The 17,777-nt window shown below is 38.5% G+C and overlaps 1 protein-coding gene across 1 annotated transcript in view; it reads right to left on the bottom strand.

The window, feature by feature from the left end:
- Positions 1–17,777, bottom strand: part of Nrg3 (neuregulin 3) — a gene marked incomplete at its 5' end in the record, with an annotated part of 1,020,825 nt that overhangs the window by 18,968 nt on the left and 984,080 nt on the right. Inside the window, 2 exon segments of the mRNA XM_033763192.1 lie at positions 10,397–10,523; positions 16,573–16,675. Coding sequence (XP_033619083.1) covers positions 10,397–10,523; positions 16,573–16,675 — 230 coding nt within the window.

Here is a 17,777-nt window from a genome sequence, read left to right as displayed (position 1 = left end):
GAATCCACAGGGGAAAAATAGACAACATACAAAAATACTATATATAATACTAATGCAATGATACTATAAGCAAGGAAATGGAAACATAAAATCAGAAGTAAATGCTATAAATAAAAAAAAAACTGTAAGAAAAAAATGCACACAATAGAATTATCAAGAGAAATTCTCACCTTAGAAAAGGAATATGTAAAAGGATATTCAAGAGCTATAGGAAAATTTCAAAAGGTATAACCTAAGCATAATTGGAATAATAGGAGAAGAAATAGGAAAAGTGGGAAAAGTGACTAAAATCTTTAAAATTAATGAAAGACATGACAGATTCAAGAAGCAACAAAATACCATGCAGAGTAAAATTCCCAAAACAGTATGCTGGTATATCATTTTCAAACAGGAAAAAAGAGAAGGGAAAAAACCAAATGAGGGAGCAGGTACCCAGTGAATATAAAATGTGACTTACAAAGGAAAAGAATTAAGAAATATTCTGGGCACTTAATCATAAACAATGAAAATAAGAAGTGTAAGGATTCAAAGACTTTAAGATTCGAAGGGATAAAATGACACCAAACTAGACATTTATCTCCAAAGAAATTATCCCACAAAAATGAGCCAGTACAGGATTTTTAGACAAATTGTAAACTGAGAAAATTCAACACCCATCTGTTCTGCAATCAATTCTAAAAGACATTCTTAAAAGAGAAAGGAAATGATATATATATCAGAAAGTCTGAACTTTGTAAAAAGAAAAGGTCCCAGGGAGATAATTAATGAGAGTAAATTAAACTGTGTTCTTTTTCTTAATAAATCAAATAGAAACTTTTAAAACAGAAACGATGAGTCACATGATGATCACAAACCAATGATTGACAGTAATTTTATAATAGAAAAAGAAATTGGCAATAGCCTGTTATAAAGAATATTAAGTAGGGCCAGGGATTTAGTTGAGTGTTTCCACCACCTGCTTCACAAATGTTAAGGTCCCGAGTTCAATCCCTGGTATCCAAAAAAACAGTGAGGTAGGTACAAAGTGGCAAATTGTTATCTAAAAGTCAATTCATCACAGATTCTTGGCAACCACTGAAAAAAATATAATATGGCAGAAGAGAGAGAAAATAGTACCATAAAATGCTTAACTGAAACTAAAAGAGGAAGAAATAAAAAAACACAAGAAGCAAAGCAAAAGGACAAATATAAACAAATTACAGAATGGCAGATAATTGAACTATCTCATCAATCACATTAAATATGTTTTGTTTAAATACACCAGTTGAAAAACAGAAAATGTCAGCATATTTTTAAAAACATAATTATATGTTGTCTATAAGAAACACACTAAACATAAAGAAGACACAGAAAAGATAAATGGAAAGGGATAGCAAAATATATACCATGCTAACACTGAGCTGAAGAAAGCTGAAGCAACTCTATTAATTTCAGATAAAGCTTATTTTTAAACAAAGACAATTATTGGGAAAAATGGGTTTAAAAATGTCACTTACATAGTGATGTGTCAATTCTCCAAAGCAATAAAATAATTATGAACCCAACAAAAAGCATCAAAATATAGAAAGAACAAGTTGAATGAACTAGAAACAAAAAAAATCTGTTATATTTGAAAAGTTCAACCTCTGTTTGTCAGTAATTCCTTCATCCAACAGGTAGACAACTCAGTAAAGAAAGTTACCCGAAACAGTACATTGAGAAGACTACTGTTCGCATAATACTTTTTCTAATACAGTAGATTGAATATTCTCCTCAAACTCACATGCAAAATTAGCTGAGATGGCCACATTTGTATACCTTATAAAATTGAAATAACATAAATTATAAAAAGTATGTTTTCAGACTACAATGGAATTAAATTAGGAATTGTTTAGGGAAAGACTTGGAAAATGTAAAAATATTTGAAAATTAAGCAACAGAGTTATAAATAATGTAATGGTCAGAAAATATGTCAAGAAGGCACAAAGCCCAGACTACAAACTAGTTCATTTGTATCAACCCTCCTTATGAGTCAGCTTCAGTGGCCAGGATCACAGTCTTTGACATCCATCTATGCTCTATACTGGAAGTATTTATTACAATCTTTTCAAAAATATTTGCAGCTCCAGTTTGAGAAGTTATGCTCTGCACAGCTTTCCCACCAGGTCAGACCTGTGGTGAAGTTTAAGGGCTTGGGTCAGCTGTTGTCTGGGTCTCCCCCACTTATGATATCCTCTGTATGTGACAAAGGTTTCAAACTGTGATCTTTCCTTGGCTCAGATCGTGACATGTGTTGCATGTGTGTGTTTTGATAAGATCTTGTTTAGTATAATACACAAAAGTCACTTTAGTGGCGATTGAGATACTACAATCCACTCATGGGTCCTGACTTATAGGTAAACACCCCTACAGCTTCAGGACCATCCCATGACTTCCTGAAAAGGCCTTCCTTTCAGGTAGCCTCTGTTGAGCTCTTTCCTGTCAAGTAGGCCGGCCATGGGACTTAGGGTGGGTGGTTGCCGACTTTCTCACTTTGCCCACTCCAACACCTGTTTCATTCTGGGTGCTGCACTGGGACAAAGAGCCAGTCACATGAAACAGGTGGTGTTGGCAGCACAACAAGGACATCACAGTCTCCAGGTATGGCACATCCACACAGCGGGAGTCAGAAGATTAAATGAAAGCGGAGTCTGTGCTGGAGAGCAATGTTGACAGCTGATAACCACCTGTTCAGAAACCCCAGGCAGTAAAGGCAGGGGAAGGTTATTTCAGAACAGTTTTCAATGTGTGCCTCTGCATTGCTGCCAGCTCATCTATGTCTGTGTCAAAAAGTTTTTATTGCCAGTGTGATTTAGGAGCCCAGAGAATGGAGAAATTGAGTGGTTATGATGTGTTCTCAAGAGCAATTTCATGTGGATTTCAAGTGCAATTAATTAAAGGCAACTTGACCTCTGGTACAGATTTGAAAATTTCTGCATGACACACCAGAGGAAGAAGTATTCTAACAACTGCAGGCATTAGCACATCTCCTCCAAAGAAAAGGAATAGAACTTCTGGTTGACCTTCTATCTATACCAACGGCAGGCTCCGTTCTCTTCTTTCCATCTAGGTGCCCATTTCAACCAGAGGACCGAATATGTACTAATATCTCTTCTCCCAGAGATCTTTGCTAGTTCCCTGTTCTATTCACTCCCAAAGCTGCTGGGTATGTAGTACTGTGTGCTATCTGCTATAGGCCTTGCCGTGCATAAATTCCACATCAATGAGATTATTTGATGAATATCTGTTACCTAGAACAATCCCTGAACTCCTAGAAACCAGGGACATTTTGTTTGTTATGAAAATTTTGAATCATGATGCTAACATCATAGATGTGGTATTTTCTAGACACTCTCTGAAACTTCCAGTGACTTAATCTATATTCAATGAAGAGATGAATGTGTGAATCTATATTGAATTAAGAAGATAGAACTTGGTATTTCAAACAAAAAGATCAGATTTTAAATGAGAACTATTCAAAATTAACTTTAATGCTACAAAGAAATTACTTCATCTGACTTACTCCATGTAAATTCAACAAATCTCAACTTATTCTTACCTCTCAACTCAATCATCACATCAGTCCTGGACGTAATATTTCATCCTGTGACAGTCCTTGGACTGACTTTATCTACAGTAAAACACAGCATATGCTTATATATTTCCCTTTAGTACTGACCTGTGACCAGGTCAGGAATAATCTGTATTTTAAGCTTTTCATGTAGTGCCTAACACAAAGAAGTACTCAATAAGCATTACTGAATAAATACACGTCTCTGTACCAACGATGCTGTGGAAGGCGTTCTTATTCTCCTTCAACATGTAAATTGTCTTCCAATTGTTTCCTCACTGTATGTTACTCCCACCCATAAACTATTTCTTAAAATGGTTACTGAAACAAAAAGTGGGAAGGGCTATCAAATTTTCTGCCCTTAACTTTGTAATTCTGTTTTTTTTTTTTTCCTGATTTTAAGAGAAAACAATTATCTCCAATGACTTCTTCTTGATCACTGAAGCAGACTAAGAAGTGTCACTCTGGAGTCCTTCTGGCTCTGGAAGTTATCATTTATCCTCTGCTCCTTCTCTCTTGACTCAATGAAGAAAGCTGGCTCATTTCTCTGAGTCTCAGATGCTTTATTTGTAAATGACGGTAGGTAGGGTCAAGAAGCTTGTAAGGCATTCTCAGGATCTCTCTCTCCTCTCTCTCTCTCTCTCTCTCTCTCTCTCTCTCTCTCTCTCTCTCTCTCTCTCTCCCTCCCTCTCTCTGTCTCTGCAGCATCTGAGTTCACATCTTCACATTGCTTCTCTGGACTTGCTTTACACATCTTGTTAAACGACTGTAAAGTAAAACCCTTCCCCATGAATGTTTAATGACCTTAAGGGAATGCCAGACACGGACACATCATTTGTTAAACATTACAGTTTACAAAGAATTTAAAGTAGTTAATCTGGGCTTCAAGATAAAACAATGACAGATTTGTGTGATAGGGTGAGCAAGTTTTTTTTTTTTGTTTGTTTTTCCCCTCCCCAAGATGACAGTGTACCTGGGTGGCTGTCACCCTTCTTGTAGTGAAAACAGATGCCTACAATCTGGAAGTGTGGTGATGGATCTGGGTGTTCACAATTTCCTGATGGTCACATTTGCAACCTGAGCAAAAACTCTGGACTTGCTCAAAATTCCTGACATTTAGGAAAGGATAGTGCTCAGTCATGGAACATAGTTGTGCATTTTAAAATGTTTATTATAAAGCCAGGCCTGTACCCACTAGATTCGGGCAGCGGTCTTCTCAAAAGTGCAACAGCCTAAGTGTTTCCTGCCACTGTCAAATGTCTGGGGAAGGGAGGAAGTGCCCCTGGTCTGGATCCACTGGGTTTCACAGAAGTGGGTTTGCCTCTGCCAACAGCTGTCTAACAGAAGTAACTCTCAGGCTCACAGCCCCGTGTCTCTCCTGGGCATATTTTGGGCATAAATGAACTACTCACTTTTAGAACAGAAACAAGACAATAACATTTTTCATCATAGTACATGTGACATGCTATGACGATTATTAGTATTTAATTTACCACTTTAATCATTGACATTGGTATTTCCTTATAACTCTTGTAAAAAAAAATGGGTCTACAAAGCAAAAATGCTTTCTCAATTATTCAACATATTTGCATTTTAATCTGGTTCAAATAGCTGTATTAGATTACTAATTTTCCTAAGAATAACTGTTTCTTGGCCTCAAAGCACAGATTCCCTTTATACTTCTTTTTACATATCATAAGGACAGCACTGAAGGAAATCAAAGGTTCTTACAATTTTTAGTTCCTTTTTGATGGGATAGTAATATCTATCCTTCATCATTATTTTCCTCTCAATACTTACAGAATGGAAAATTGCTGTCAAATTGATATTTGCTTCCTGTAATAATACTGTGAAACAAGGGTATCAGCATGTAATTCACCAAGAAATTTGACTAGAAATACATGGTTAACCGTTATATTTCTTTTTTTCTCTCACTGAGTTTATTGATAGTTTTTAAGTAGACAGTACAGTTACATTTACCATTGGGCTGTTGTACCTGTACATGACAGATCTTGGTTCTCATTTTTTTCCCCATACCCCTGCCCTCCCTCCTCCCCTCTACCTCCCCTATTTACAAAAATGTTGTTTCCATTTTTTCATTTTCTCATATCTTTTCTTTTCCCTTATTTCCTTTCCCCTACCCTTATCACTTCCCCTACACCTTTAGCCCTTTTCTTCCTATTTCACATTGTCAGTTATAAAATTTGGATCTTATTTACACTTTTAGTTTTTCACACCAGAGAAACTGTTCAGTATTTACACATGTGTGTCTTATTTATTTCACTTACGAGTATGGCCTCAATATGCATCCATTTTCCTATAAATGACTCTAGTTTCTCATTCTTTATGGCTGATATTTCACTCTGAAATTAACCAATGCAAAATCCAAAGAATGCCATTTTCTGCTGTGAAATTGGCAAAGCAAAAGTTGATAAAGATGTCAAAACTGGGACATAAAGGCCAGGCCTGCAGATGTCCAATGGATCACTAAAAAAGGATTAATGCTTGGTCTCTCTCACTCTGTTTTATGTCTACCTCCCTCCTGACCGTAACACTTTGGATCAGAGCTCTGCTCAGCATTACTCATATTCATGTATATCTCTTAAGTATCTGTCTAAAAACTTGTAAGACAAGGATTATTACTTTTAAATTTACCAAACCTATCTCATCACCCTTTAAGACTGAAGACGCTGATTGAAGAGCAAGTAAGGTGTTTCCAAGATTTTCCAGGAAATTCAATTTCTAGCTTTTCCAATGTCCCTTTCAGACTCTCTAGAGGTTGCTCCCTTAAGTCTCTGGTCATTTTCCCAAACAGGCAGTCACCTCAGATCCTAGGAAAAGCAGAGCCTGTCAGACATGGCTATCATGAAGGAACTGAGGTCAGTCTTCTGGAGCAGGACTAATCATCTCATGAAAACCAGGTTTTCCCCTTAAAACAAAAGGATTTCAGGGTGTTACCTGACAGACTCAGTCCGAAGATAATAATCGACCAGACCACAGCTTGACTGGGATTACCTGCTGCCAGCTGAGCAAATCCCTAGCTGTGTAAACCCCCAAACATTGCTTCTGTTGTCCTCTGCTACAATACCTCAAAGATCCCATCAATTCCTGAAGACATAGGTTGAGATTCTTCATTGGTCTTTCTCAGGGGGCCACACTAAAGCTCCTCTCCAACCCTTCACTACCTTTCATCTTCTTGATTGGTGTTTTGCGTTGGGTGGCTAAAATTGGTCTGTTGGGACCCCCAGGCCCAGGGCTTTTGTCATAAAAATGTAATAATGATAAAATAAAACTGGCTGTGACCAGCATGGCCTTTTAGCCATGAAACTGACAGATGCCCATGTAAAAGCAATTTGTTTATTCTAATATGGTTCATCATTTTTTATTTTTCTGATGTTAGAGATGGAACTCAGGTCCTCGTGCATGTTAGGAAAGTGCTGTATTACTGAGATATACCTCCGGCCCCAAATCTGGTCATATTAAAGGAATCTTCTCAGGTAGCTCTTTGCATCTAAGCTGATAATGTGTAGAATGCAGTGACTTGGTACATAAAGCCCTTCAATGCACCTTGCTTTCCTTCTTCTTTGGGGTCCTCAAATGTCTTCCTATTATATCTATTCTCTCCCTGGATGCTAAGTAACTGCTTAGACATTATCCTGATTGTTTCTTAGAATGTGTAGTCTTAGCAGATCACACCATATCTGAGACAGGGGCCAGGGATTTAACTATGGTTTGCCTCCTGCTTCACCAGCACAAAGTCCCAACTTTGATCCCCAGTACCAAACAAAACAAAACAAAACAAAACAAAAAACAAAGCATATTCCTGAGGCAAAATGTCTTATATATACAGGGGATAAGACTTCAAAAATGTTCTTTGACATACAGACTATTTTGAGTTAAAACTATTGAGAACCAGCAAATGCAGAAAAAGCTCAATAAACAGGATACAAAATTTCCTTATAAGGAAAATTTCCATTTGTAGAACTGTCTCTCTCTCTCTACTGCTCCAGGAAAAGCTGCTCTAAACCAACTGTTATCAACACAGAAGGTACAAATCTGAACACCAAGCCTTATTAACAAATCTTGTTTTATATTTTTCTTGATCACCTTCCCATAATGTGTCTCCCCTACTCAGAAGCCTCAGACCCCTTTTCCCTCAGCCTAAAATGACACATAAGCTTAAATTCCAGATATCCTCTTAGGTTACTCTTTTTTGGGTGCCACACGTTAAATGCATGATGTACATGTTAATAAACCTGTTTTCCTCTTGTTAATTCACTTTTTGTTAGAGTCCAGCTGAGAGCCTAAAAGAAGTTAAAAAGAAAAGGTATTATCCTGTTCTTAGGCAACAATGGTTGAAATACAAAAGAACTCCCAAACCTTCTCTTGGGGCCTGTAGAAGGGACTCACTGAGACTCATGTTGATCTGGACCAACATACAAAATGTTAGGTCTGGGTGAACTGGGATGAAGGGGAGAGAAAAAGTAAATAAAATTACAGCTTCCAAAGGGCTTTGAAGTGTTAGAAATCCTGTTGCTAGTCACTTCTTTCTTGTTATTCTAATCCTCATAATTCTAATCATGCGAAGGGTGGACACAACACACAAAAGAACACATCATTTTAAATAGCTGTTAAAAGTAAACCATAGAAAAGAGCTTGGATGTTTTTCTGCTGGCATGGGGATGGATGGGGACACTTCGGCATGGGCACTTTCGGGACTAATATGTAAACATCCCACAAGAGTATAGGGCAATTGTTCAGCAGACAGAAAATGCTATTTATCATGTGTTAGATAAATAAGAAGGGCAGGGTTCATTGTGCGCATGTGTGTGTGTGTGTGTGTGTGTGTGTGTGTGTGTGTGTTTCTGGGAGTAACACAACTCTATAAAATGAATAGTAACTTACAGGATCCCCTTCCTGACCTGCCTTATTTTACCTTTGGACTATAGAAATGTTAGCTTCTCAGTACAAATGCTCTTATCCAGCTCCTCTGTCCCACTGAAAATGATATGGGCACCAACCTAGCTTAAGGCTGTATTCCTGGGATGACCATGGCCCACTTAATGTGCCTGCCTGAAAACACAAAGACATGAAACTCAAGGTTGCCTAAAAAACTTAAAATTTATTTTAACCAGCAACTGATAGGTCATTCCTTTTCTAAAGTGTGAATGGAAAAAGCTTAGGAAGATGAATATGTATCTCCTACACCACAGAAGTGTTGTTCACAAGGACCAAAAAGGCATTGCTTTAAAGTGTTGTCATCAGGAAGGACAGGGACTCTGTCTCCCTTGCTCCATGGAGGACAAAGTTGCAACTCCAATCCTGCCAGCACACAGCTGCCTGTAGCATTTATACTGACCAACCTTCTGCATCCTTTCAATTCCCTGACTCTGATTAAGCCTTTACTTGTCTATCTCTCTCCTCCCTCATTCATCCTTTACAAGGCCCAGTCACCTCCTTACATTAGGGAAGAAGTTGACCTTCTTCCCTACTGCAATGGTCTGTGACTGATAAAAATCTGTCCCTGTTGCTTCCACAGGTATCCAGCTGTGTTTATCTTTGACAGCACCAGTTGCCAAGGAATGGAAGCAGCCTCCATCATCAGCCTTGTTGAAGGTGCTGGGATCATCCTCATTAGAAGTCATTAGCAAAAGCATTCTTTGTGTTTCTGAAAAGGACAATCCTCACACATCGCCATGAATAAAAGTTTAACGAAACTTTACTGGGAAGCAATCCTGATTTATGAATTCCACATTAAACCATCAAAGTACATCTGTTATATGCATCATAATGGTGACTTTTTGGATAATGATTTCTTAGAATCACAAATGATGTATGAATTTCCAGTGATTTAAGCATTTGGAAGGGTGTGAATGTGTCCTGGGTGATTGCTTATTATACTCAAATACGAGATTTACACTGTGGCCTTCCTTCCTTTAGTGCCTCACAATCTAGAAATGTAATCATACAATGAGGGCAAAGAATTGCTACCCTAGGAGGGATATTTCAGCTTGTACTAGATAGCCTTCTCTTCTCTTTAATTTAGAGTCTTGCAATATATTGCCGAGATGATGAAAGATTTTCAAAGAATTTAGCAGGAGAAGAATTTAAATTCATGCTCTGGTGTCCATGGAAGACTTGGTGTTAGAAGAATGGACTCTGGTACTACATTTCTCATCCTCAGCCCTGACCCTTCTTGAACCCCTGAAGTTGGAGTGGCCTAAAGGAAGCAAGCACACTGGGAATATCATGGCTCTATTCTTTCTGTGTGTCCTAGTCTCTCACTTTTAGTCCTTTGGGTATCTGATGATACCTAGTGAAAGACTAACTGCATTTGAGCAGCCTCTAGCTCTGCTCCTGCCTTTCTGTCCTCCAGCCTCTGCTGCAGGAGGAACCTTCAGAGCTCAGCCCACATTCTTCATCTTATTCTGGTGGCAGCTACATTTCTTTCCGTACCTTAGTTTTCAAAGGGCAAAGAGCATTATATCCTTGGAGTCAAGCATTATTTCTGGCACAAAAAAGGATTCCAAAGAGTTTATGGACCAGCCAACTGAAGTTCTTACTCTAACCAGTTATTAATTTATATTTGGATTAAAAATCAAGGCTGAGACAACTTTTCTTTCTTTCATTCAAAACACACATATACGTATGTGTGCCTGCATGTGCATATACACACAGACTTGAGATGAGTTAGCAAGAATATTATATAAAGTACTGAAAAATACACAAGTACGATCACAGGCTCTTTGTTCCCTCTGGGCTGGGAGCTTGGAACCAAACACTGGAGATGATGGAGATGTAACTTACATTTTGCAGCTGCACATGGCTCTTCACCAAGCTCTCTGACTTTGTCATCATGCTGGATGCTTTGAGGCTGTAGTTTTTACCATTTTGTGACTCTTTCAGCTGCTCCTGGATTTGTTTAGCTTGTTTCCTGCAGGTATAAATAAATGCATAAATATTTACATATGTTTATTTTATGCTTAATTGTTGATGTCCATTCATTCCCAATGGTTACATTTGTCATTTGCTAAAATTAGATAAATTTACAAACAAAGAGCCATTCTCTCATTTTCAACTCTACCAAGAAATATCTCCAATGAGAAAGAACCTGATATTATCAGGGATTTATAATCAATGGCACTCCAAAGACAGATAGAAACCTAGCATGTTTTCCTGGCCTCTGTGGTTTTAAGAGGTCCCTGACCCTAAGTGCTCAGCTACAAAGAATTGGAAATACTACTGAGATGTGACTGGCAGCCCCATAAAACTTACTTACAAAGGTACAGCAACACAGATATGTGTGGCTTAAATGCACAGCTTACATATATAAAAGTGTATATCTTCAGTCTTTCACAATTTGGGTAGAGTTCATTTATTGTTACCAACACTTCAAACAATAAGGATAGTTAGCTTTTAATGGCCCAGTGATTACATAATAATGTGCGACATCCTATTTTAAGTGCTTTACAAGTATCAACTCATTTATTTTTTAAAAAATAATTCGATTTGATGAGGCAATATTACAACTATGTAATAGATGAGAAGTTGGAGGTACAAACAAGTTAAAAGCTTTTGCCCAGTGCCACAGAATCACTGTTAGTGACTGACTTTCATCCCATACACTCTGGTTGTGTATTGTGCACTCTGAATCACCACTAAGTAAAGCCACTTGCATATGGCTCCTCAGTTGCTAAGACGGGAGGCTATTATTCTAGATTTTTGGACTCCAAATAAAGTGCTCCTGCCTGCCAGTGTGAAATGACTGTTTGGATCAATTGGTATGTGTACCAGAAGGGGAGAAAAGCTTTTGCCTGATTAGCTGAACTGCCCCAAGAGATTCATAGCAAGTATCAACAGCATGAGGATAAGTATGCACAGAAACAGCTTTGCAGAATCATATCTTTGAAGTGTGCTTCTCCCTTAAGTTCTCTGACAAGGAACTAAGTTGCTGCACTAAATCTCAATGGTGAAACTCTCAGGCAGGCAGCCTTCCCAGAGGATGGGTGCTGGTATCACAGGGGCTGGGATTTGAATCCTGACAATGTCACCTGCCAGTGTTACTACCTAATAATTACTTATACTTCCCTGAGCCTGAGTTTTCTCATGTGTAAATGGAGTTCATAAGAGCTTTCTTCCATGGATTCTGTGGCAACTAAATGTGATAGAACATGCAAAATGTCCCTTTTCTTTCCAATCTGCAAGAAGCTGAGTCAGTCTTGTAGTCAGATGCTTCACTTTTCTCAAATCATCAGTATTTTCTAAAGGATGTGAGAATCATGAGCATAAAGTCCCCATCTGAATTTATAACACTAATGTGATGTACCTGTTTGTTTAAGTATTTCATTTATCTTTTCAGTTATTTGTGGAGTTTTTATCCCCAAAACTTTTAGTTGTTTTAAACCAATTATAATAATCTATGTACTTCTTAACAATGCATCTGTAACCTATTTTTAAAATTAAGTCCATCCTGTGAGCATTTAAAAAGGACATTGTGGCCACAAAATCCTATCAAGGATCTATTCAAGAAGCAAATGAGAGGAGATCAGTAGGTGCTGGCCAAGTTAATCACTACAAAGCAATAAAAGGATACTTGGCACAGAAAAAGGACCCAATTGCTCTCCTAAGTATTAAAGTACCAGAAACACTATCTTCTGAGTAGTCTCATAATTCAGTGTTGGAAATATAAACTTTTAAAGATATATTCCTCGTGAAAGTATCTGACCAGATTTCCTGAACCTTTTTCTAATTTGCCTTCCTTATCTCATCTGATTGCAGTCCTGACATAGTCATTTTCCAAGGTAAGTGGTCATCTGTTTCAGAGCCTGCCTTCTCCTCCTCCCATCCCTCCCTCTCACAAGCACACACTCTTTTCCTCTTTCTTCTTCTGCTCAGCAAATGGGAAGAGAAAATGAGCAGCATCTGACCACCATACCATCAGCTCTCTCAGGAGAACAGTTGCTTTGGGAAGGTCACCATAGGCACATTGCACCCAGGAATGCTACCGGCCCAAGGCCAGCAATGAGCCTTCACAGGCCATGAGTTTGAAGTTTCTCTTGTCCAAAGAATGAGAAAGACAAGAGATGGATATTTTAGAATGGTATGCATCACAATCTTGCGGGCAGACACTATCTTGTTTCATAGGTTGAGTTCCTGAGGAAGTAGGAATCGAGACAGCATACAGGAGTATTATTAGAGAGGAAGTTGGGAATCAATATCTACGGAAGGGATGAAAATAGGATTGGGCAGAAGGAGAAGTTTTAATGTGACCCATCTCAGTGAGGACTTTAGCAAATCCCAAGCTGTGAAGTTACCTTGGTCTTGCACTCCAATATGGAGCACATGTCTTGTTTTCCAAACCTCGCCTTGACCTGTCTTTAGAACTATTTTATCTCAGAACAGGAGAACAGGGCAGGTGACTGACAAAAACAACTCTTTCCACAGTTATCTTCTGACACCTCAGGATTTAGACCTCCTTGTACAGATGATCACAGTGGTGCCTCAGAGCATCCCCGAGATCTGAAAGCTATTACCTCAGAAGATGACCTCTTACAGAAGGAGGCAGGTTACTACCAGGTATACATTGTGCCTGTAATACCAGGCCTCATGGTTTTTTACCATTTTCCTAGTTTTGGTAATTATTAATCCAAGTTTGGCCTCCTTGAACATTTCCTTTTGTGTCCCAAATCTAGTTAGAAAGTTAAGTCATTAATTTAATTTCCAATTCTACTAAGGTCTCCTACACTCAGCTTCATCCTTCTTACCTAAAGATGTTGAAAGTAAAGAGGAATACATTAAAAATGTACAGTTTCCATATCAACTATGTCAGCCAGAATTGAAAGGTCTGTGTAATACTGGCATTGATTATGTATGGGAACGCATGGTCTCACTGTGAGTGATCAGAAGAAAATTTCTTTTAGTTCGTCTTTAGTATTGTTGGAGGGCTCAGATAACTTCATCAGAAAACCCTCTAAATTCAAGATGCTCTTCGTTCTTGCCTCATCATGTTTCCTACCAACACACCTGAATCAGAGATAAATTTTGCTTTAATATTTCTTCTAATTAAGTGACAAGAAACAATTATACTTTGTACACATCAGTAAGGGAGATCAAGGTGTTGTTTGCCTATCCTGTTATCCCCAAGTTTTTAGAAAGGGAATAAAACATCCAGTAATTCACAAAAGAAATTTGTGCCAGGGTGTTATGAAAATCTACTGTTTGAAGAACATAGATTAAGAGCTTCGTACAGGGGTATAGCATTTCTCTCAGCCAAAGGAAAACAAAGACCATGTCTGGCAACACTAACAGAAGAAATATATACACTCTTGGCACCTGGTAAATAGGATTCAGTTGGAAAGAGCTTTGATTCTTACTATTCTTAACTTTATAGATACCTATTTAATTTTACTACAAATGGGCCCTGGGTGGGCAGGCAGAAGGACAGCCTCCCAGTACTGCCCCCGCCCCGCCAGCTTGGGGCCCTGACCTCCCATGATGAATCTGACATAGACTAGTGTTTGCATTAAAAGCCCCAACCCCTCATCAAGCCCCAGGAAGAGCTGCTGGCCTCAGAGCCCATGTGCTGTCCTGAAGGCAGAAGTCCTTGGGTTTCCAGTTGTTCTCTGTTCTTGTGATAATCACGATCAGTTTTCACTTAAGTGTGGTACACCTACAAATTATACTCTCAAGATAAGCAATTCACTACTTCTTCATAGTAATTTGCCTATTGTTTTACACAATTTCTATCTCCTCTTGAGAGGAGACCTTTCCTACACCTTGCCAGTTTTAATGAGTTGTCACACTGTCTGGCGCATGTACTTAACTTTGTGGCCACACAGCTTCCAAGTTCTTGTTTGGAGGACCAAGGGTGTTAGCAACAGCAAACCACCATTGAGCACTTAGTCTTCTAACACTGTGCTGTGTGTGTGTGTGTGTGTGACTTACACTATTATTTCCTTTAGTCCGTAACATAATTCTATAAAGGGGGTACTGTTTCTGTTCATTTTTTTAAAAACAAACAAACAAACAAACAAAGAGAAAGAAACAGACCAAGAAATGTAATGAAATTTGCCTTAAAACACAAAACGCAAGTGGAAACCTAAGGATGTGAACGTAGCTGTGGATGACTGGTATAAAACCATGAGCACCATGACACATGGAGACAATTTGGGAGGGATGCTGTCAGAGAGGTACACTCCTGGCTTACTTTGGACAGGTTACTCATCTACCAGAGCAGTCTCCCATCCACTAGAGTACAATAGGTAAAAGTATGGGATTAACACTAGAACTGGTGAGCTTCAAAGACCTTTATCTACAGCTCCTACTTTGTGGTATTGAAAGTTTAATATTTTAAAATAAATCTCAACATTTTTCTGTTATAGTTTGGATCTGAAAAGTCTCCGAAAGCCCATGTGTTAAAGGCTCAGTCCCAGTTTAGAGTTTGGGACGAGTGGTAGACCTGGTGGACAGGTGGAGAATGGTGGAAGATTTCCTGCATCTGGGAGTGCCCTTTGGAGGAAAGTGGGTCCCTGCCCCTTCCTGTCTCTTTCTGCACTTTCCACCACGAGGGGGCCACACTTCCTCTCTCATGTGCTTCTGCCATGATGTGCTGGCTCATCTCAGCACCAAACACAAGGGGCCAAGTGATTGTGGAGTGGAATCTACAAAAGTGCAAACCTAAAACAAAAATCAAAAAGCCAACTTTTCTTCTTTGTAACTTGAGTATCTCAGATATTTTATTACGCTAAGACTCACACACTACCTGAAAATTGCAGTGATATGACACACAACTGAGATTATTGTGAGAAATCGGGGGCTGACACATGAGAAGCCCAGTGCGCCTGGGAAAGGGTACGTGTTCGAAAACTGCACAGCTACAGCTATCCCAGCCAAGAGCTGTCTTGAAACAAGAAAAAAGATATTAGGTAAAGAATGAAGGCAATCTGAAAGTACGGTCATTAGATACATTGTAACAGTATTATCCATTATCTGTGACAAGCACACTGTTCTAATATAAGACATTGATAAGGGGAAAGTGGGTCTTTGGTACATGAGAACTCTCTGTACTATTCGTAAACTAATTCTGAAAATCCAAAGCTGTTCTAAAATTATTTTAAAAATCATAGGCACTATCTTTGTCTCTGTCTGAGTTCTGTTAAGTCATAATTGTAGTTCTCTAAAAAAAAAAAATCAACATACACAACATGCAGACAGGTATTCTAAACTATATCCAGAAATGGATCCATTTTTAGAGGAGCAAATGGTTAGAATAATATCAGCCCAATTACACGTAAAAAGCAATTACATGTTGGCTTACATTTCAGACAAGCTGTAGAACAAAATCTCAGCCAACTTTTTAAAGCTCAAGTATTCAAAAGGCTAACGATTTTATCTGCATTTTAAGTGCACATTACATCATTTCCATAAATAATTATCAGAATTCATTGGGAGAAAAATACAAATACAAAGTACCTTCATCTGCTGAAGTTCTAGTTTCCTGGCAAGTGAAATTTAGGGCATGCTCCAGATGCATATACCAATTAATCCAACTAGTTTTTAGTATCCTGTCTTTCTATTTGGCTAAAGCTTTTAGGGTTTAGGGATAAAAACAGAATGAAGTGAAAGGTTTTTTGTTCTGTATGTTTTTTCCTCTAATTGGGTGGAAATGTTTAGGTTTACCACACTGGGCCCCTGTTCAGAATAGTTAGCCCTTCAGTGGCCAGCAGACACTGGGCATTTAACCAACTCCTGTAAATGATCCACTTTGTGCATTAAAGATAACAACCATGCCCACACATCCATATGCAGCAGATGACACACTCACTGCAGTCTACACAAAACTTCAGTCATTTGCTGATGGCTGCTAGACTCATTTGCACAGAAATCCTCTGCTTGGAGAAGAGACTGAGAAAGTAAAGAAAGACCAAAGACCAGCTGCTTTCTTTGAGAAATGACCTTTTAACACTTGAGAGAAATGGTCTTACTTGCTTTTGAAGTAGAATGCTGCACAGAACATGCCCACGATGACAATTCCAAAGATGATACATGAAATTGACAGCACCTGCCTTTGATAAACTTCTTCACTCTCTGTGAATTTGAAAAACAGAATTAGAATAGATGCTGGGAAGGCACAGCAGCAACAGTCTCCATCTTGGTACTTCCAAGTTGGTAGAAGTCTTTCAAAGTCATCTTTTTTGTTCCTGTTATAAATAGAAAAAGCCATGAGCAAGTTATTATGGTTCAGCTGCTTTGCAGAGCTCTGAAGGATATCTGGTTATATATATATATATGTGTATATATATATATATATACACACACACACACCTTTTTTTGCAGTGGTGTGATTAAATCAGAACTCACACATAATACATTTATACATCATAGTATCAAAAATGACTTTAAGACACATGGAACTCATGTCTTTCTGAAATTGTGGTGGCACCAAAATTAAAGAGCTACAGAAGCAACTATATCCATCTGATCTTTCCTGATTCAGTAATGGTTTCTTTCTTAGTTTTTGAGATGCTAATGTTCTTTGGTTTCTGATTCTCATTCCGTCCTTGGCTATGGCCGCCATTCATCTTCCTGTGGTTATGATTGACATCACTCATGAAAGGAAATTTCAATATACAAGCAAATATTTTATTTATCTACCCACTGTTTGAACTCTTCAGTGTCATTCACAGTAGATTTCAGCCTCCATTGCCAAGGTAGTGTCTTACTGCTTTATTTCATTAGAAAAGAAAACACTCAAAAACAGACATTTCACTTTCCAGCCACTAAAGTTTACACTCTCAGCTCCGTTTCTGAATATCTATTGAAACGGTGCTTCCATCTTATCAAGAGTTTTGCATCCATAGACCCTAGTGCTTTCTCTCTGAAGATCCTCCTCTTGTCTTCATCTCTCCCTTTAAACAGCAGAGGCCATAACACACAATTATTCATTCACTCACTTACAAACACCCTTGACTAAGCACCCTCTCTTTCCTTTTCACCTGGCAGAATAACCAGGTATGAATCCAAGAAACTGCCTTCCCACGTATACTCAAGTAGCTTGGAATGAGGGAAGAAGACTGTACAATCAGGCAGGCAGGTGGACATCAACAATGATAATCACAGTGCTCAAAGTATGTGTGGAAGTCATGACAACCTCATCAGCCTGCTTCTCAGGATCCTGATGCACATCCAC

Source organism: Fukomys damarensis, unplaced genomic scaffold (assembly GCF_012274545.1).
Source record: "Fukomys damarensis isolate Sample0158 unplaced genomic scaffold, DMR_v1.0_HiC HiC_scaffold_1, whole genome shotgun sequence".
NCBI classification, from domain to species: Eukaryota; Metazoa; Chordata; class Mammalia; order Rodentia; family Bathyergidae; genus Fukomys; species Fukomys damarensis.
Note: the sequence above shows the minus strand (reverse complement) of the source record. Positions and strands in the feature narration are given on the sequence as shown.